The following is a 22,196-nucleotide window of genomic DNA, read 5'->3' on the forward strand; positions in this document are numbered from 1 at the left end:
AAAGTAACTAAATGGGCTTTTTTATTTATATATATATATATATATATATATATATATATATATATATATATATTTTTCCCCTTTATTTTAAACATGTGTAGCATACTTTTTCTTTATATGTTATACATTTACCTGTTCGTACTTTTGCTAAAATCTACTCAATTCATGAACTACTCAGCTTCACAGATTAAAACATAAAGGGGCTAAGAAGTCAGGTCACAGTTAGTATTTTCATTGAATGTTCTAACTGACAAAAAAGACTCTGCAAAAGTCTTGCGAGAGCGCACTCATAAAACTAATGCAGTGTTCTACAAGCCTCAGCTTATAGACATGTTTCTTAACTTTTAATGGAATGCTGGGCTATGTTAGTGAAGATATGAGGTACAAAAAACTGACTAGAAAGCTCGAGGGTATACTTTGAAGCAATAATAGTCTCCAACTGTCAATTAGAATGTTGAAACGCTAGAAGGCAATTTTCTGCCTTTTTTTTTTTTTCTTACTTACCATTCCCTTCCTTCTTACTCTAAACAACGCTCTCACATATTCCTGAAGAAATATTCAAGGAATGCCCTTTTTTTTTAGAGAGACTATAAAGAATTGGATTTAATTTAATAAAATTTTGCACAGTAACTATTAATCAATATGTTAATAACTTTATAATAATAGTGGTCTTTCATTTAAATGCTAATACTCTTGTGAGAGTTTAACTAAAGAAAGCTGGAACAAACAAAAAAAAACACACAACTCTAGCATCTGAAGATTCTATCAAACCACTACCATATTAATATGTTAACATACAGATTATGATACTTCCTAAATAAAGAAAACTAATTATGTGACTGAAGTGTAATGAAATTAAGGCTATGTATAAGAATCATACCTTAGTTAATGCTTTGAGAGAAATTGATTCATCAATGTTCTTAACATCAGTTTTTGTTTTTTCCACATCAGTCCAAGTGTTTTTCGAGGTTCTCTTTAAGGAGGTTGAATTTGACCAGTCCATTTCATCTGGTAGTAGGATTATATTGTTGTTTTTAATGAAGGAAGTGGCTTCTTCAATGGTGTTGAATGATCTCATGTCATTACTATGCTGAATTCTAATTTTGGCAGGATATGCAAGCTGTGCCTTTATTTTGTTTTGTTTTAAGAATTTCACTAAGGGCCATGTTTTCTTTCTTAGTTCCAAGAGTCTTGGTGAATAGTCATTATCAAATCTTATTTGGGATAGCTTGTAAATGACTGGGTTTTCCTCCATGCAGTTCTCAATATCAGTTCTTTGTCCATAAATGACAGAAATTTAACCACTATAGATCTTGGAAAAGATTTAGTTGAGGCAGAAAGTGGTTTTCCGATGGCTCTGTGTGCTCTTTCGATTCCATATGACAAGCCTTCTTTCAGCCCTAAGATTTCAGGTAGCCATGAATTCAAGAATGAAATGATGTCTTCCCCCTCGGTCTTCTCCGGGACTCCAAAAATTCTTATGTTTGTTCTTCTTTCCCTATTCTCCATATCATCTATTTTATTTATTAGCCAAGTATTCTGTTGTAATAGAAATTCACTATGAAGCTCTTCTTCTTTCAGCCTTCCATCAATATCATTTAGAGATGACTCAATGTCAGTTATTTTTATTCCTTAAAGACTTCAGTTTGTTTTTGGCAACTATCTTTAAGGTTTTCTAGGTTTTCAGTAAACCTGTCCATCTTCAGAGATAAGTCTTGAAGAGTAGTTGATATCAGTTGGATTTCTTTCTTCAGAGAAGAGTCTGAGTGAGAATTCTTAGAGTTACTCATTACTAGACAGCTTTGTTAGTCTTCAGGTTTTTTTGACAGGAAAATTTCGGAATTTCTTCTCCAAAGTTGGTAATTCTATTGTTAATAGTTTCACATATAAGATTTATCAAAAATTACTTAGTAATAATAAGATTTTCCTGTTATTTCTAGTATAAATATAAGGAGCTCAAAAACTTGCTGCTATCAGTTAGGCATTAGGCTCCGCCCCCTCCATCGCTACCCAAAGTTGTGATGGCATCAGTAACACCAATATGTGTTAATGGCATTAATCATAGTAGAATTTGTCATTTTTCAATTGGAAAACCCATAAAAATACCTCTTAACTTGCTTGCACAAGAAATCTGAGTAAAGCCTGAAATATTCAGAGACTAAAGGCCCAGAAATAGGAACAGATTTTAAATATTGTTTTTATAAACTTAGAAAGTTGCTAGAATAACTGGATTTATGTTAGAATGCATTTTGATAGGATATGAAGTCTGAAACTCAAGTGCATGACATTATTTAGTGATTTTAATCCTCAGTGATTTGCCAGAAAACCACAAATTTTATAAGGAACTGACAAAAAAAAAAAAAAAAAAAAACAGGATGCAAAACTCTGGATATTCTACAAAAATTCCTACAAAAATCTGGAAAGTTGAGACATGTCCATAAGTGCCTATATTGTTTATTTTTTTCCAATCCCCAATCCCCGTTTTCTTCTGGCTATATACCCAAGCAGAGCTCCACGTGGTCCTGCAGAGGGGTCCTGGCAACAGAGAACTGAAAGAAGCGACCACTTTCCAGATTTAAGTATTTTTTGGCTTTTTTATCTGCATTGTCCTCTCTGGCTTTCATTTAAGAAGCTATAACTGTTTTTGTGTCTATCTGCTGATTTCTGAAGTATCTGCACTTAAAAGTAGCATTTTGGTCGACTCTGGTCGATTAATACTGTTTTTTTGTTAATTTAACTGCTGAGGCTGCCCACTAAAGTGTGCTAGCCTGTGTAAATCGATTTTACTGTTTGCTTAATTGCATTTCTGTGTGCTTTCCTGAAAAAACAAAAAACAAAAAAAATACTCCTTGTTTTCCTGCCTTTGCTCGACTAGTTTGGACCAGTATACAGGCTTTGCTGTATTCTGGGCTGTGTGTAGTTCCTGTGTTGGCCATTGCCTTACTTGGATAGAAGGAAGTTTCTGAGCTCACCAGTGGGAGTGGGGAGCCTTGAGCAGCCTATCTGTCCCTGGGGGAAGTGACCTCAGCACTTGAGCTGTAAATTATTGGTTGCTTTGGACCATTTCTAGCTCTTTTCAAGTTCTCTGTATAAAAATCCGCCTCAGGGTGTTTTTTTCTGGCTATATACCCAAGCAGAGCTCCACGTGGTCCTGCAGAGGGTCCTGGCAACAGAGAACTGAAAGAAGCGACCACTTTCCAGATTTAAGTATTTTTTGGCTTTTTTATCTGCATTGTCCTCTCTGGCTTTCATTTAACTAGCTATAACTGTTTTTGTGTCTATCTGCTGATTTCTGAAGTATCTGCACTTAAAAGTAGCATTTTGGTCGACTCTGGTCGATTAATACTGTTTTTTTGTTAATTTAACTGCTGAGGCTGCCCACTAAAGTGTGCTAGCCTGTGTAAATCGATTTTACTGTTTGCTTAATTGCATTTCTGTGTGCTTTCCTGAAAAAACAAAAAAAAAAAAAATACTCCTTGTTTTCCCGCCTTTGCTCGACTAGTTTGGACCAGTATACAGGCTTTGCTGTATTCTGGGCTGTGTGTAGTTCCTGTGTTGGCCATTGCCTTACTTGGATAGAAGGAAGTTTCTGAGCTCACCAGTGGGAGTGGGGAGCCTTGAGCAGCCTATCTGTCCCTGGGGGAAGTGACCTCAGCACTTGAGCTGTAAATTATTGGTTGCTTTGGACCATTTCTAGCTCTTTTCAAGTTCCCTGTATAAAAATCCGCCTCAGGGCGTTTTTTCTGGCTATATACCCAAGCAGAGCTCCACGTGGTCCTGCAGAGGGGTCCTGGCAACAGAGAACTGAAAGAAGCGACCACTTTCCAGATTTAAGTATTTTTGGCTTTTTTAATCTGCATTGTCCTCTCTGGCTTTCATTTAACTAGCTATAACTGTTTTTGTGTCTATCTGCTGATTTCTGAAGTATCTGCACTTAAAAGTAGCATTTTGGTCGACTCTGGTCGATTAATACTGTTTTTTTGTTAATTTAACTGCTGAGGCTGCCCACTAAAGTGTGCTAGCCTGTGTAAATCGATTTTACTGTTTGCTTAATTGCATTTCTGTGTGCTTTCCTGAAAAAACAAAAAACAAAAAAAAAATACTCCTTGTTTTCCCGCCTTTGCTCGACTAGTTTGGACCAGTATACAGGCTTTGCTGTATTCTGGGCTGTGTGTAGTTCCTGTGTTGGCCATTGCCTTACTTGGATAGAAGGAAGTTTCTGAGCTCACCAGTGGGAGTGGGGAGCCTTGAGCAGCCTATCTGTCCCTGGGGGAAGTGACCTCAGCACTTGAGCTGTAAATTATTGGTTGCTTTGGACCATTTCTAGCTCTTTTCAAGTTCCCTGTATAAAAATCCGCCTCAGGGCATTTTTTCTGGCTATATACCCAAGCAGAGCTCCACGTGGTCCTGCAGAGGGTCCTGGCAACAGAGAACTGAAAGAAGCGACCACTTTCCAGATTTAAGTATTTTTGGCTTTTTATCTGCATTGTCCTCTCTGGCTTTCATTTAACTAGCTATAACTGTTTTGTGTCTATCTGCTGATTTCTGAAGTATCTGCACTTAAAAGTAGCATTTTGGTCGACTCTGGTCGATTAATACTGTTTTTGTTAATTTAACTGCTGAGGCTGCCCACTAAAGTGTGCTAGCCTGTGTAAATCGATTTTACTGTTTGCCTAATTGCATTTCTGTGTGCTTTCCTGAAAAAACAAAAAACAAAAAAATACTCCTTGTTTTCCGCCTTTGCTCGACTAGTTTGGACCAGTATACAGGCTTTGCTGTATTCTGGGCTGTGTGTAGTTCCTGTGTTGGCCATTGCCTTACTTGGATAGAAGGAAGTTTCTGAGCTCACCAGTGGGAGTGGGGAGCCTTGAGCAGCCTATCTGTCCCTGGGGGAAGTGACCTCAGCACTTGAGCTGTAAATTATTGGTTGCTTTGGACCATTTCTAGCTCTTTTTAAGTTCCCTGTATAAAAATCCACCTCAGGGCGTTTTTGCGCAGTTGGGCTCATAGCGCAGCAGCGGTTATACAGGTTTAAACTATTTCTGGCTCCGCCAAGTCTGCTCTTCAATTTTTCACTTAGAAAACTCTACTCAGTCTTTTTAGCTGTATATATTAGCACTTGTTTTCGGGACGGACTTCTAGTCTTAGCAAGCACTCTTATAATAAAGTAAGCACTCTTATACTAAAGTAAGCACTACAGCCATCCACTACCCCCTGTGAATACCCACTTCCCTTAAAGGCACAGCACTCCTTATAATATTCTAGTATGTCGTGTGGTAGACCACTAGCATCCTCTCTTGTTCAGCTGGTTAACCTGGGAATCTTAAGACAATGTTACAATTGTCTCATGTACACAGACAACCCTCTCCTCCTTCCTACTAACACAAATACTTGTGAGAGATGCAACTATATAGCCAGACTGGAGGCTGAACTCTCTCAACTCAGGACTGGCAAGACCAGACAGGAGGAGAAGGTACCCACACCCGAAGCAAAACCGGTCACACATAAAACCACCACCACTACAAACCAAACACATAAGAACACAAAGACATACTCGGAGGCTCTCATACAAAACTTACCAAAACAACAGAGGCCTCCAAAGCAGACACCCAGAAATACACCCCCACAAAACGTAACACCTACAACACATACCTCAAACAACAGGTGTGTCACACAATCACAGCCCCTAAGGCAAAACACTATGCCAGAGACATTAGTAATAGGTGACTCTATAGTCAGACACACCGACGTTCCACTTACCAGGCTGAATAAGGAGAGGGTAACGGTGAGCTGCCTATCGGGAGCTAGGATCCGCCACATTACACACGCACTCAGGTCACTCCAAAGCAAGTACAAGTATGATGCAGTCATTGTCCATGCTGGTGTGAATGACCTGAGACGTACCTCCCTGGACTACATGAAAAGAGACATTGAGGAGCTGTCCGATTATGTAGCCCAGACTGGTATGACCCTGACCCTGAGCAGCATCCTGCCTTCACCAAGAATGATGCCTCAGTACAAAGACAAAATGATCAGTTTTAACAATTGGCTTAATCACTGGTGTCATTCTACGGGGATCCAATGTCTGTCAGCCTGGGATGACATGCTGGACAAGCCGTTGCTTCAAGGGATGGCTTGCACCTGTCACCACTGGGCTTCCGGATACTGGCCAAGGCTCTTGCCACCCCCATAGTGCCTTTTTTAGGCAATGCTCAAAAGACAAATCAACCTCCGTAAAAAACAAAAATGGAAAAAAATTAAGGGTAATGCTGCTCAACGCCAGAAGTCTAAATCTCAAGATGCAGGCACTCGAAGCACTTCTCAGTATGGAGAACATCGATGTCTGTGCAGTAACTGAAACCTGGTTCAAGGCTCCTGAGAGCACTCCAGCGCTACCAGGCTATACCTCATATCATGCTTTTCGGCCTCAAGTTCCAGGCCGAACCACAAAAGGAGGGGGAGTGTCCATTTTCATAAAGGACACCTACACCTCTCGATTGGTGGCTACCCATGAAGCATCAGAAACCATACAAGTTTTACTCACCATAGGCAAAACTGCCATACAACTGGTCGCATGTTATAGAACACCCTCCCAATCCCAGGAATCCCATCAAGCATTCCTGAAAACACTGGAGGATATGAATGTCACACCAAACACCATCATATTGGGTGACTTCAACTACCCCAACATTGACTGGGCCCACTATTCTAGCCCTAACACCCTAGCCCAAAGATTCCTGGAATTCATTAACTCAAATGCTATGGAGCAGCTGGTCACTTCTCCTACGAGGAGAGATAATATACTTGACCTGATTATCACAAACATGGGGTCCAAATGCTCTGCACCGGATATAAACCCCTCACTAGTAAGATCTGACCATAAACTGATCACGTTGGATGTACATATCCCACCCCACCCCCAGAACAAAAGACTACAGTGAAAATTTTTCAAAAGCTGACTTTACACTCCTTAAGTCAGAAATGATATCCTTTAAGCCTACTGGGTTAATGGAAACCACATCCCAAAATGCTGAATCCTACACAACAGCCTTCTACGGACATCTCCAAGAATGCATGGATCAAGCAATCCCAACTAAAACCAAGACCCTCTCCTCCAAGGAAAACGCCGGTTTGGTGGACCCCAGCTATAAACAAACTGTACAACAAAAGAAGGAAGCTACTGCAGGACAAAGCCAAATCCCACAAGGGAAAGGCTTCCTGATCAGCACAAGTAAAAACTACGTTCTCTCATAAAACATCTAAAGCCAACTTTGAGAGAAAGATTGCCAAGGATACCAAAGACAATCACAAGGCCTTCTTCAATTATGTCAGAACCTTGGGAGGAAATTCTCAGATATGCTCTGAGTTGGTACACAACGACAAAAATTCACTGACCCTACCGACATTGCCAATATTCTGGCAGATAGGTTCAGTGCAAATTTCTCCCTCCCTCACCCCTAAAGATGTAGTAATTATCCCTGCTGAATGTAACCTACCTGTCATCTCGGTCATACAGGTGAAACCTGCACTCAACAAAGCAAAAACACAGCATCTATGGGACCCGATGGTATCCCGGTTGCCTGTTACGTGAACTTCAAGATGAACTAAACCCGCACCTAAAAACGCTATTCAATCTTAGCCTCACTACAGGATATGTACCTGAACACTGGCGCACAGCAACAGTGGTCCCACTCCACAAAGGGAAAATTCTACTGACCCTGGTAACTACCGCCCCATAAGTCTGACCAGCCTGGTCTGCAAGGCTATGGAAAGAATCATCATGGAACTCATAAATGGCGATATTGGAGATCTGCAGACCCTTGATCCCACCCAGTTCGGTTTTGTAAAGGCAGATCCTGCCTCTTAAACCTGGTTGACTTCTTCGAGACAGTCACTAGTGCCATCGACGAGGGCAAGGCTGTCCACACTGCCTACTTGGACTTGGCTAAAGCCTTTGACACGATACCACACTCTGGCATCATAGACAAGCTCAGCAGCCTAAATGTAAATCCATATGTCACAAGATGGGTAGCAAACTGGCTAAAAAACAGAACCCATAAGGTCAAAATTGCTGGAGCCATGTCAGACTCAAAACCAGTCATGAGTGGTGTCCCACAGGGCTCAGTCTTGGGACCACTCTTATTCGGCATTTACTTCTTGGATGTGAAAGCAAATATGGGAGGATTATGGCTGACAAAGTTTGCAGATGACTGCAAACTGGGTGCCATAGTTGATTCACCTGCTGACACACACATCCTACAGAAAGGTCTCACTGAAACGGACAACTGGTGCCGGAATCATGGCCTCAAACTTAACGCCAGAAATGTATAGTCATCCCTTTGGGAAAAACAAAGTACCCACAAATTATCACATAGACAATAACCCACTGAGTACGGAAGAAGTAATCAGAGACCTGGGGACTCAAGTCGATAGTGACCTCTCCTTTGACAACCATGTTGCCAAAGTGGTCAGAAAGACATTCTACCTTGCCCATCTCATCATGAAGGGATTCTCATCCAGATCAAAGGAGGTCATTGTACCTCTATATTCCTCCCTTGTCAGGCCCATGATTGAATATAATGCTCCATTTGGGATGTATCTCACCCGGCACATGCAACAACTGGAAAGACCCCAGAAGTACCTCACCAAGAGGATCATGGGTCTCAAACATGTGCCTTATCCAGCTAGATTAAAGAAACTCCAGCTCTATTCAGTAGCATACCGCCTGCTCAGAGGTGATTTGTGCCTAACATATAGGGCCATGTCCAACCAAGAACTGATGGACATGCTCCATCTCAAAAAATCCAGATCCACCAGAACCACGCGAGCTAAAGATTTCAACCTCTGCACAAATATGAATAAAACATGCTGGAGCGATAGATTCACAACACAGAGGTTACCCATACTCTGGAACAAAATCCCAGTTCATGTGAGACAGAGCCCTTCATTGGCACTGTTCAAGAAAAATCTCGATACATGGATGGGAGATCGTAAGTTTACCCCAGGAGTCACCTCAGTGTCACTATTAGACAGAGGTGTAGTTTACTAAATAATGGGGTCCCACATGTGTCACTACTAGAGAGGTGCAACTATATAATACGGGGTGGCGTAAGCCACATCATTGTTGGCTAGGCTTGTAAATGCCCCAGGGCAGATAGCCTAGTACACTACTATGAAACTATGAAACTAAATAAAGTTACCATAGTTGCTAAGTATAAAGGAGATCAGTGGATAAAAGTTACTGTCCTATTTTTTTTTTTTGATCACACTTAATCAGTCACTGATCAGACATTGTGGGGCTGCTGTATATTTGTTTGAGACAAGTTGTTTAAGGATAAAAGTGACATACCCTGTGTGTCTCTAATTCTCAGTTAAACCAATAATGATTTTGCTGTACAGGCTTAGTGTGCATTTGTGTCACAAACAACTTGAAATGTACTAATTTGGCCATTATTACTTTGCTTTATCAGAGTCAAACATCTGAGGTGTATACACTCAATAAATCAGTTATAGTTGGTGAGTACAGAAGCAGTATGTAGATGAAAGTGAATGGCTCCTATTGTCTCTCAGTTGAAGCTAAATGGACATTGGTTTGTCTTGGTAGCAGTGCTTTTTTCTGTGAAACAAGGTAAAATTCATTACTGTGTCTATTTTGTTTATTTTATCACAGATATCTGAGGGGTGTACAGTAAGTTAATGACTACAAGTGGCAAATATGGAAGCAGTCTGTAGATGGAAATGAATGACTCCTGCTTTCATTTGATCAGAATAAAGCATTCACTGGATTGGTTTGGCAGAACTACTGGGTATTTTTACAAAACATTGAAATATATTACTGCAGACATTTTATTTATAATAATTAGACATCTGTGGTGTACACAGTCAATAAAGTTGCTCTAATTGGTAGTTATGGAGTCAGACTGTGGTTGAAAGTGACCGCTTACTGTAATTTGATCATATTTATATAGTCTGGCAGGGTAGTGTCATCATACATGTGTTGACGGGGTGACTGGAATGTGTGTGAAAAAAAATCACAGTTTTGTTTATTGGCATTTTATGCCACCTCTTTACAGTCACAGTAGATGCACCCAGTCAGAATGATCATAGTTTACTTTAACAGACTGTGGATACAAAGGGCTGTGTGTAATGCATATGCCCATGCTTTGATTTTCTGAGTGTTACTTTTTATTATTATAACTTTCGAGTATCCTTGCTGTAAATGTCCTTACATTCATTTTTGAGTAATCATCCATATTTTCCTTTTTCTTATACAGATAAGTTGTTATTGTTGTTGTTGGGTCTTTCGGCTTTTCCTGGTTAGGGGTCGCCACAGCGGAACTCCGGTCCGCTAATGATTGGCAGTTGATTTTTATGTGCCGAGTTGTCAGCCCTGACACACAACCTTCAACGAAGGTACGCCCATTCACGCATGTCTCCACACAGAAGATGCTCTAGCTGAGAATCGAATGGGACGTCTTGCTGTGAGGCGACAATGCTACCGCAGCACCACCACTGTGGTATTCTTATACAGATAAGTACATACCACATAAGATCGTAAACATGTCATCATCTGAAATTCTGCATTATGCTTTTTTTTCTCAGTTCTGTTTTCTCCCTCCTTCTCATTTCATCACTTGTCACTATGAATATCGAGGATTTACTCAACTGCAATGTAGGGCCATAGTAGTTAAGTCAAACTACTAAAACACATTTACTTTCTGTTTGTCAAGATGAATTTGAGAGTGAGAGTTGGGGCACTTGTGGTCAACAAGACTAAATCACTAATTTTCCCATCACTGAGTGGCTAACCTTAACTTTCTGTGCAGTCTATGATCTATTTTCTTCTGTTTAGAGGATGTTGCACACCACAGTTGATATCTAATGTGGCTGTTTTACATAACTCTTTTCTCAGAAGGCACCATCTAGAGTCTGTGCTGCTGCCCATAAATTCACTCAGTTTTGTATGCACTGTGTTGCTGGCATACCACTCAACTTTGAGGTGAAAACAACCAGCATGTTTTAGGAGAAACCTCATACAGACACAGGGTGAACATGCAAAAACCACAGAAATATTGGTCCGAGGTTAGGACTGAACCCTTGTACCTTGTGCTTGGGAGGCACAAATCAAAAACTTTAACCATTATGCAAGCCATGTCTATAACAGACTGGGCAATCAGAACTATTTTTTAACCATAAATCTCCTGTGCTTCTAGGTCATGAAAAGGAGATAGCATTCCTTGGAGAGGGAGAGAACAGTGAGGAGCATTATCTCTTCCTACCATTTGCTAACTATTAATTATCCACACCCCATTCTAGTGGCAATGCTCTGAAACCTCTATCTTGTTCTGGACTCAGTGTCATGTTCTAATAATTTCTTTATGAATAAACTCACACCTGACACATTCTGAATGACGTTTGAAAAATTCTGCATTAAAAAATTACCTTGAAGAACTTGTTAATCTCCACATAGATGCATGTGTACCATTTATCTTTCTTTCTCAGTGTCTGGTTTCAAGCTTCCAGGCATTAAGAAATGGATTATGTACCTCATTTCTGTAACTGAAGCTTTAAACTTATTTTTATTAAACTTGAAGTTAACCTGTATTCATTTCTTTGATACCTCAGTCATGCATCATGCTGTTCTTTGTTCAAATTGCAAAGAAGAAAGTCTTCACTTGTATGAACTGTACCATTAGGTGCCTTTATTACCTTTGCACTAGTTCTCTGAAACAGGTTCTAATGATATACCAAACAAAAGGTTCAGAAATCAGCCCCTTCCCATCACCATATTAAAATTATTCTACTTGTAGTTGTCTTTAATAGGCCTTATTGGCCAAAATCTTAGCATGACAAATTCAGCTTTTTCATTTATGCACAGAGAGCTTTCTTTTTAAAATTTAACATTTTTTGTGAATCTGCAGAGACACAAACATTTTATCTGGCTTCCGAACAGTAGGCATGCTGTCTACCCACTCAATATGCTGCGCCTGTTTTTGATAACACCCATTTTCCCCTTAGGTTTTAACTGCTTCTCACTTCTACTCTGCAGTACTCTGATAATAATAATTAATGCCTGATTTTGGATGACCAAGTATTTGTTTTAGTCAAAATACATTATACAGTTCACAAACCAATAGAGCAGTTCAGAAGCAGGAGATGGGATTTTTCCAAAATGATCTATGCGTGGACCATCCTGCCTAAGTATATGATGTCATATTAAATATTTGTGTGTTATACCAAACACCAGTCTTTTATTTATGATGCATGTTTCATTCAGAGCATGCAATGTTTTTTTTTTTTTTTTTTTTTTTTGTAAGGCTTAATAAAAGTGCATCTGTTGATTTGAAAGTTCTCCTTTTATGTTAAGAGCATCATATGAAATTAATACATTGACTGAAAATACAGTAGGAGAAATACAACACTTATCTAATCCCTTGTGGTTACAGGTTGATTTTGGCTTTGCCAAGTTGCTTCAAAAGGGAGAGAAGACGTATTCATTCTGTGGAACTCCTGATTACATGGCACCTGAAATCATCAAGAATGAAGGACATGATTGTAGTTCTGATTTGTGGTCTCTAGGAGTTCTCATCTATGAACTTCTTGTTGGCAGGTAGGTTACTTTTATGTCTGCTCTCTTTGTTGTGCTTAAATCTACAGAATGGTTTGCTATAAACCACAACAATCCCTGTTTGATTACAATGTATTACTGAGAATAGATCTATCAGTTTTAAATTTAGACCCTTTAAGAAATATGTCCAGATTGTCACTACTGCCTCTCTAGAAGGGTGTGCATAACAACAGTTTAAGCATTGTTTTTCTTACTTCATTTTAGAAAACTCATTTTACTTAGGTTTTGTTCTGCTCCTTGTAAATCTTCATTATATGTGTAAGACAGTATACACAAATTTCAGACACTCCTTTGTTTAATGAACTGAGGGCATAATTCATAAACTTTGATGCAGAGCTGGGGTATTATATAATACATATGCATATGCATATGAAAGCCCTTAGCAATGCATGAAGAGTTGTACACAATGAGGCAAGACCTTTAACATGGTCTTGCTCCATTTTGCAGACATACTCCACACTTGGAGTACATATGCAAATAACACCCTTCCTTATCATGTGCATTTCAAATTTGCAGAAATATTAGAGTACCTGCAGATTCCAACAGAGTAACTTATGGGAGAGTAACCATGTACAATCTTGTGATATTACACTTAACAGCACCACATCCCCCTTCCCTGTTAATACTTTGTTCATCATACAAAGCCAAACATCATATTACTGTAGAAAAATCACTCAGGTATGACAACATAGTATAGTCATTCAATAAAAGTTATATAGACAAGGATATTATACCTCACTAAACAGCTAGTATTGCACTGTCATGCTACACAGACACTCCCCATGTCTTGAGCACAGCAGTGCATAATACACAGTGTAGTACTATGTGTTTTTGTGCATTATTCAACAATCTAGGATGTGTGTTAAGGGCAACCAATATACAACAAACAACAATTTAATAGGGATTTTTATGCTATGATCACCTAACTTCTTTTGAGATAGTTTTTGGTATCTGATTTCCTTAACAAGAAGTTTATGCCAGCATCTAACGTGTGTGCTTTATCTCCTCACAAAAGGCTATGTAGCTAAAGTTAAACTTGTCTGTATACGTTTAAAAACTTTGTTTAGTCATTTGCAGTTTGATAGTGAAAAGCTTGTTTATTTCTTATCTTTTCAACATAAATTACCATTTATAAAACCAGACATATAGGTTAGAATTGGATTTAAATTTTCAAAATCATGTTTTTCACTCATCTTATTGACCTGATCAGGATTCTTCACAAAACAGATGAAGTATGGTTAGAGATGGCTCTTTCCTTTTAATAAGCTTTTGTAACTAGTAATACATTAGTGCAGCTAAAGCTCTGTGTACCACAAAGAATTATGCTCAGGTTTTCTCCAATTACAATTCATCCATTACACAGCCTGTACATGGATAGCAAGATTCACCTCTTAAGCTTTGCTTCTGAGGTGAATCTTGACATCCTTATCTTGAACATATAACAACTTGGTTATGATTGGAAACCTGATAATACTCCTCTGTGTGTTAATTGTAAAAAAAATGTAAAACTGAGAAGTGCAAGGACAGTAATATGAAGACAATCCTAATGCAAACATGTTCTGTGTACGATGGTAAGTGGAGCGGCTTTCCATATGTTAGAGCAAAAGTAAGAACAAAACTTCAAAAATGCCATAAATTACATCAATATAAGAAATATCTGTCTTTGTTAAATGACACACAGGAAAGACATAAACAGAACGATCATAATGTGTAGGCTGTCTGGGCAGAGAGTTATGAAAATGACCATTGAAGCATCTCAAGTAAAGTTTGGCTGTACCAGTGTCACAGACAGGAAGGGGAATACTACCAAAGTCCAATTAGACTGTCAAAGGCAAAACACTGGAATCAAGTGAAATATGTGTTAAATGAAACTTTCAAAATGAATAGTCCATGAGGAATTTACGTAACCCAAATGTGCACACACCCTATAAATGAAGGTAGGGCAATACAGTATGCAATGAGCTTTGCATATAGTGATGGACTAGTCAGGCAGCGTTAATACTCAACAGTGGTGAATGAACTCCTGTAGTCAGTTAAGCTACAGCTGTAGGACTCCTTGAGAGTAGCTTCTTCTACTTTGATGTCCAACTTTCATCACACAGGTATGCCTTTTGCAAAATTTTTACCTTGTCAGGCTCCCCTAAAGAGAAGATAGATGTGTCAAACCGATGAGGTTATTAGGGTGGTGATGCCATAACTGCAACTATTTTTTATACACATGGCATTCTGTCAGTATACAAGTCCCACAACCTCTATAGCCATTGTCTGTGTTATCCAAGAATATAGATAAATTCAAAGCAATGCATATAGATAAATATGGATATAGATAAATACCCCTGTAATGTATATAGATAAATTCAGATGAATGCATATAGATAAATATGGCTATAGATAAACATCCCTGTAATGTATATAGATAAATTAAAAGTAATAATGCATATATGTAAATATGAATATAGATAAATATCCCTGTAATATATACAGATAAATTCAAAGTAGTGCATATAGATAAATATGGATACAGATAAATACCCCTGTAATAAAATAAAATAAAAAATAAAAATAAAAATGTATATAGATAAATTCAGAATAATGCATCTATATACATATGGATATAGATAAATATCGCTGTAATATATATAGATAAATTCAGAGTAATACATACAGATAAATATGGATATAGATAAATATCCATGTAATATATATGGATAAATTCATAGTAACACATCAGAGAAGTGGCTACTGATGTCATCCTTCTGGATCTGAAAGACATCCAGTATGCCTCTTTGGAAAGCATTAGACCAGGGCTAACAGCATCTTCACATAGTGATTAAATGTAGCATCTGAGCTATGTAGTTCTGTCAGACCAGGTATGCATATGTATGTATACACAGACAGATAATATAGATCTATATGACGTGCCAACTGTGCACAATTTCGACACCTGATTGGTTGATGTCATTCAACATGTGTGTGTTTTTACTACTTGCTGCTTGTTCTCTAAAGTGTTCAACTGCATCTTTTCTGTTGCATTTATTACTGCTTGTTTACCACCTGTCTAAATTGTTAAGTGTTATTCTAAGCTCTTAGTTTTGATTTAAGCACTTGGACTTTAGACCCAACCCTTAGCTATCCCTGACTTTTCTCCCTCAGATTCTGAGAAATGTTGACGGACAATTTCCTGCAGTTTCTCCTGCCAGTCTGGCTAATATGGGCATCCTGAGACAGTGTAGCAACTGCCTCATGTACACAGCAACTATCTACTACTAACACCTAGGAACACAATTTGTGAGAGATGCAATTACATTAGGAACCAAGAGTCCATGCTCTCTCCCCCTCAAGCCAGTATATCTGCTACCAAAAAGGTTGTCAATACAATCACTACACCTCAAACACCACTCACACCTACACAACACACACCCACATATGCGGAGGGCATACCTCTCAACGGTCAGGATTTTTGCAGAATGTCCAGATTTTTACTTCATATTGTTGGTCTATTCTTCTTAAAATTTGCAAGTCACTGCCAAATCATCAAGGACCGAAGTCAGAAAATATTGGCAGGCATTTGAGTTTCAGACTTCATATCCTTCAGAAAATTTATGTTAATGCAAAACCTGCTAGTCTAGCAATTTTCTAAGTTTGTAAGTGCAATATTTAAAAAGTGTCCCTATTTTTGGTCCTTTGTCCCCCATTATTTGTGGCTTTGAACAGATTTCTTGTGCTAAGTGGTAGAGAGGTATGGCGGTACCCAAACAAAGGAGACCGCTGAGGCAAAAACACACACAATCTCCACAGTCCTTCATACTACATACCACATACTCCACACACCTGTGTCTCACAGCCACTAAGGCTTCACCATAAACCCAACATATTAGTCATAGGAGACTCAATTGTGAGACAGACAGATGTGCCTCTCACCAGGCTGGATAAGGATAAAGTCACAGTTAGTTGTCTGTCAGGTACCAGAATCTGCCATATCACATATGCACTCAAGTCTGTCAACAACAGGTACTTTTATGATTCTGTCATGGTCCATACTGGCGTGAACGACATGAGAATTACCTCTCTGGACTATATGAAAAGAGACATGATTTAGCTCACTGATTATGTGTCCCAGGCAGGTATGTCCCTTGTCTTAAGCAGCATTCTGCCATCACCCAGAATGATGCCTCAATATAAACAGAAAATCACTGACTTTAACAATTGGCTTAGTTTCTGGTGTCATTCCAGGAGGTTCCAATTCCCGATAACCTGGGAAGATATGATTGACTGACCATGATGCTTTGCCAGAGATTGACTGCATCTGTCTCACCTGGGCTTCAGGCTTCTGGCAAAGGCTCTTGCCTCCCCCCCATAGTGCCTTTTTTAGGAAAAGTCCTGAGGTCAATAAAGCCAACATAAACTTTTCAACAAAATGCAAATTACAGGTCATGCTGCTAAACGCTAGGAGTCTAAACATGAAACTGCACTCATTGCAAGCATTCTTAAACCTGGTAAATGCTGACATCTGTGCAGTCACAGAAACCTGTCTCAAAGCAGCGGACAGCACCCCATCCTTACCTAGTTACTCATCCTATCATACATTCAGACCCCAGACTGTGGGCAGTAAAGCCAAAGGAGGTGGCATTTGAATATACATTAAAGACATGCACACCTCCAGTCTGGTCAAACAGTACAAAGCACAGGAGACATTCTAGGTGCAGTTAACCATTGACAAGACTCCTATTCAAATCATAGCTAGCTACCATCCCCCAAATCTGGCTCAAGATGCCAAATCCACCTATTTAGAGCTGTTCAAATCTATCAAGATTCAACCCTTTACACTGATCCTGGGTAACTTTCATTTCACAAACATAGATTAGAAGAACTACTCGTGCCAGAATACAAATGCCCAGAGGTTCCTTGATTTTGTCAATGCAAATGCCTTGGAACAGCTAGTCAGTACCCTCAGAAGTGGTGATAATATCCTGGACTTAGTATTAACCAGCGTGAGTAACCACTGCAGCATCCCTATAGTATCATCCTCCCTGTTAAGATCTGACCATAAAGCTATCACTTTCGAAGTCACCATCTCCCCCAACCCACCTCTAGCTAAGATCAGACATAAAAACTTCTCCAAAGATGATTACAGCCTCCTGAGGGAAGTTACAAACAGCTTTACAGCCCCCTCCCCCTCTGTAGGAACTGGCACCAATATCCAAAACTACACCAAAGCACTATACGAGCATTTATGTAGATGCATGGGATCAGGAATACCCGACAGGACTAAATCATCCTCTGCAAGGAAGAGTAAACCTGTTTGGTGGACATCTGCAATAAATAAACTTTATAACAAAAGGAAGAAATTGCTGTCCAAGACCAAGAAGGAGCAGGTGCCCAATTGGAAGCAACATCTCAGCCTGAACAAGCAAATAAGAGCACTAGTGAAATCCTCCAAAGCAAGCTTTGAGTCCAAATTGGCCACATCTATTAGAGACAATCATAAGGCCTTCTTCATATATTAGGAAGCACCCAGATATGTTCAGAACTGGTAGTTAAGGACACCACATATACATATGCCGTAGATATAGCAAACTTGCTGGCTGATAGATTCACTGAAAACTTCACCCACTTTGTCCCCCATCAGTAAATCAGGGCATCCCCAGTACCTGTCTCCTTCCCCTTATATCTAGGGAACAGGTCATCACTGCTCTCTCAAAGGCAAAAAATACAGCCTCCATGGGACCCGATAAAATACCAGGCTGCATCCTACATGAACTCAGGCAGGAATTTGCAGCACCATTAGGTGCCCTATTCAACCAAAGCCTGAGTACTGGCTTCATCCCATCTGAGAAGAGGACAGCCATTGTCATCCCTTTACACAAAGATGGAGCATCCACCAATTCGGGAGATTATAGACCCATCAGCCTAACTAGCCTGATATACAAGGCCATGGAATGGATTATCATGGAACTCATTTACAAGGACATTGGCAGCCTCCAAACACTCAATCCCACACAGTTTGGCTTCTTCAACGGGAGGTCATGTCTGCTAAATTTGGTCGAATTCTTGAAGACAGTCACCAAAGCCATGGATGAGGGGAAGACTGTGCACACTGCCTACCTTGATCTGGCCAAAGCCTTAGACACTGTTCCCCACGAAGGCATAATAGACAAACTCTCTCAACTAGGCATCAATCCATATGTTACCAGATGGGTACAAACTGGCTCACTGATAGAACCCACCTAGTCAAAATAGGGGAAGCCACCTCAAGCAGTAGAGTCGTAACAAGCAGCATACCCCAGGGTTCAGTCTTGAGGCTTCTGTTATTTGGGATATACTTTTCTGAGGTGCAGGCCAAAACCAGTGGGCTATCGCTGACCACGTTTGCAGATGGCTGCAAGCTGGGTGCTGTCATCAATTCCTCTAGTGACATAGACATCCTCCATGAGGGTCTCACTCAGACAAATGACTGGGGCCAGAAACATGGCCTCAAGATGAATACCAAAAAAATGCATCATCATCCCCTTTGGGGAGAGTGATGTCCCTACAAATTATCACATTAATAACAATATCCTAAATTCACAATCAATTATGAGGGATTTAAGCACCCAGGTTGATAGCAACCTAACATTTGACCACCATGTTGCTTCCTTTGTATGGAAAGCCTTCTACATGGCCTACCTCATAAGTAAGGGCAACTCATCCAGGAACAAGAAGGTCATAGCATCCCTGTATTCTTCCCTTATAAGGCCCATCGATTATTGAGTACAACACCCCTTTCGGCACATACCTCCCAAAGCACATGTAGCAGTTGAGGAGACCACAGAGGTTCCTCACCAGGAGAATCCAGGGCCTCAAACATCTACCATACACAGATAGGCTAAAAGCCATATCCCTCTACTCATTTTCATACAGACACCACAGAAGTGACCTCTGTCTGGAATACAAGGCGATCATGGACCCCACCCTGATGGGACTGCTGCATATCTGCAAGTCAAGCTCTACTTGAGTAACTTGCATGTGCAGCCTCAATCTGGTCTGTAACATCAACAGAACTTGTTGACAGGACAGATTTGTGTCCCAGAGACTCCCTCATCTATGGAATAGACTACCTCTCCACATTAAGCAGAGTATCTCTGTACCCCTTTTTAAGCACAACCTGGATAATTGGATGGGAAACAGAAAATATACCCCTGGGATTTCACCCGTGTCCTTGCTGGACAGAGGCATCATGTGCTGACTTGTCTAAACATGGGCTAAACTCTTGGCTAGGCTTATAAGGGCCTCAGTGCCAATAGCCTAGCAACCTCCTATGATCCAATGATCCTATGACTGACAGTCCACCACCTGTTTGATTGACATCATTCAACATGTGTGATTGACAGTCCCCAGATAGGGGAATATTCTGTTTCTCTGAGTGCTGTGCAATCTCAGAATTATTATATAAAATTAACATGGGGTGTGGGAGGCACAGCCACCCACATGTTGGTGGCTTGGGGCAAGCCCCCTCCCCTGCAAAAAACATTTATTGTTGGTTTAGTCTGCTCTGGGTTATTCCACAGAACATGCCTAGTGCTTGTCAGTGTTCAGTGTTTCAACCTTATGATACTGATATTTCAGATGTTGACATTGGTGCTTCACAGTGTTCAGTGTTTCAACCTTGTGACACTGATATTCCAGATGTCGACATTATAAATAGTCGACAACCAATCCTAGTCCCGTGTCTCTCTGGAGACCTCTGTGGAGTGAGACAGAGCTTTTTCAGTCATTAGTAGCTTGGAACACCTGCTTTATATATGTACATATACATATATGGTATGCAAATATTTCTATGTAATATGTATAGCTACATCTCAAAGTACTGAATGCATATTTGTGGGTGGATGTATGCCCAAATGACTTAATTGACAAATGAACAATTGCACAAGTGATGGAATGCTCATTTCTATATTGTGGATAAGTAAGAGTGTGCAGGAAAATTAATATGTCACTGAAAAAGGTTATAGTGTTTAATGTGCATATGTGTTTATGGGTTGCTGTTAGATTAAGGGTTAGGTAAGGGGTTAGAGTTACCATTTTGTTTGTTTGTTTGGTGTTGTGGGTGCTCTGTGTGTTTGTCTTCTGTAGTGGTACTGCTAGGAAAAGGATTTTTAGGAACATAATGTGTAGAGTTAAGGTTTGAGTTAAGGGCAGGAGTGAATTTAGGTTTAGGGTCAGTACACATGAGTAATGTTTGGCATGCACATCCATGAAATATGTAAAATCAACATGGCTTTCTGGGACCAGATATGGTAGGCAGTGGTGCAGGATATGCTGAAGGCAGCCATAATAGAACAGTAGTGCAGGTCCATTGCAAAGTCACTGATATGATTCTACATGATATCTATCAAGATGAAACATTATGGCTGGTGATGGTGCTTAAAGTTCTTCTTTTAGAGCACAGAAATTATGTGAGGAGGAGTTTAACATTTTTGTTGACAACTTCCATAAGCATTACAGCCCTAGCCTCCTGCAAGAGGACTATACCAGATGTCTGTGCAAGGCTAATGGTTTGGCCAAGGCTGCCATCTCTTCTATTGACATCCCACGCATGGGTGGTTAATGGCATCACCAGTGACATGATCTGATCCAAGCCTGACCTCCTTGACTGATGAGTGGCTGACGGCTAACATTAGGGTACAGTCACTACTTCAGTACTCTTAAGTATATCATGTTTTAGCTTAAATTACATACCACTGCAAGCCACCATCCAATTTCTCATTATGCCTTCTCTATGTTTCTCTATCCTGCAGAGATCAAAAAGAATCAGTAGATACACAGGAGCAGACTAGAGCATGTAAGAGACCTCCAGGATAAGTATACATGCTATCATGAAAAATGTCTCTGTTTGCATAGTAATACATTATGGCCATTTAAAGTAACTCTGTATAACTTTTATACAGCAGTACCACATCTGTCAGTACCGACATAGCTTAAGGGTAGCAGAATGTACAATGTAAGAAGTGCACTTCTGCATGCTTCCTCCTGTATAGGTAGACAAGTGGATCATCATATTAAGTTTATGTGCACTGAGATTGTTAGGGTGGCTGTGGATTCAATCCACCTCACTAAAGAACAGTATGTTGTCATGGCAGAGCATATTTGTTGTCCAACTAATATCAATGCACTACCACAAGGTCCTTATATGCATAATCCATAAGTAGTAGTTTGCTGGACATTTCACAATATACAGCAGATGTACCTGTCTCTTGTTTATCACCTGTGGTACGTATAGTTATTGTGTGATCAGCATGTATAATATATATATATATACACATACAGTCTGCCATTATAAAAAGTCATGTAGCATCACTGGCCACAAGCAAAGATGTGCTGGCTTGATAAATAGCTCCTGCAGGTATTATTCTTTTCTCAGACTGCATGTCATGATGGCTTTTTGCCCCCTGCAATGTCAGAATAGGACACACAGGTTGATGACATATTAAAGGCTTAGTACACTTTACTGTATCAGTATAAACTCAGTTAAGAATGCAGTATTCATTAGTTTTGTATTTCTGTTCCCCCACCCTCTTTGCTGCTATCC

At 39.8% G+C, this 22,196-nt stretch overlaps 1 protein-coding gene across 1 annotated transcript in view; it reads left to right on the forward strand.

Annotated features, from left to right (window-relative positions):
- Positions 1-22,196, forward strand: part of LOC122795985 (cGMP-dependent protein kinase 1-like) — a 1,306,845-nt gene that overhangs the window by 1,259,408 nt on the left and 25,241 nt on the right. Inside the window, exon 17 of the mRNA XM_044064466.1 lies at positions 12,447-12,610. Within this exon, the coding sequence (XP_043920401.1) occupies positions 12,447-12,610 (164 nt within the window). The remainder of the gene's footprint in view (positions 1-12,446; positions 12,611-22,196) is intronic.

This window comes from Protopterus annectens, chromosome 2.part2 (assembly GCF_019279795.1).
Source record: "Protopterus annectens isolate FY-2018-M chromosome 2.part2, PAN1.0, whole genome shotgun sequence".
NCBI classification, from domain to species: Eukaryota; Metazoa; Chordata; order Ceratodontiformes; family Protopteridae; genus Protopterus; species Protopterus annectens.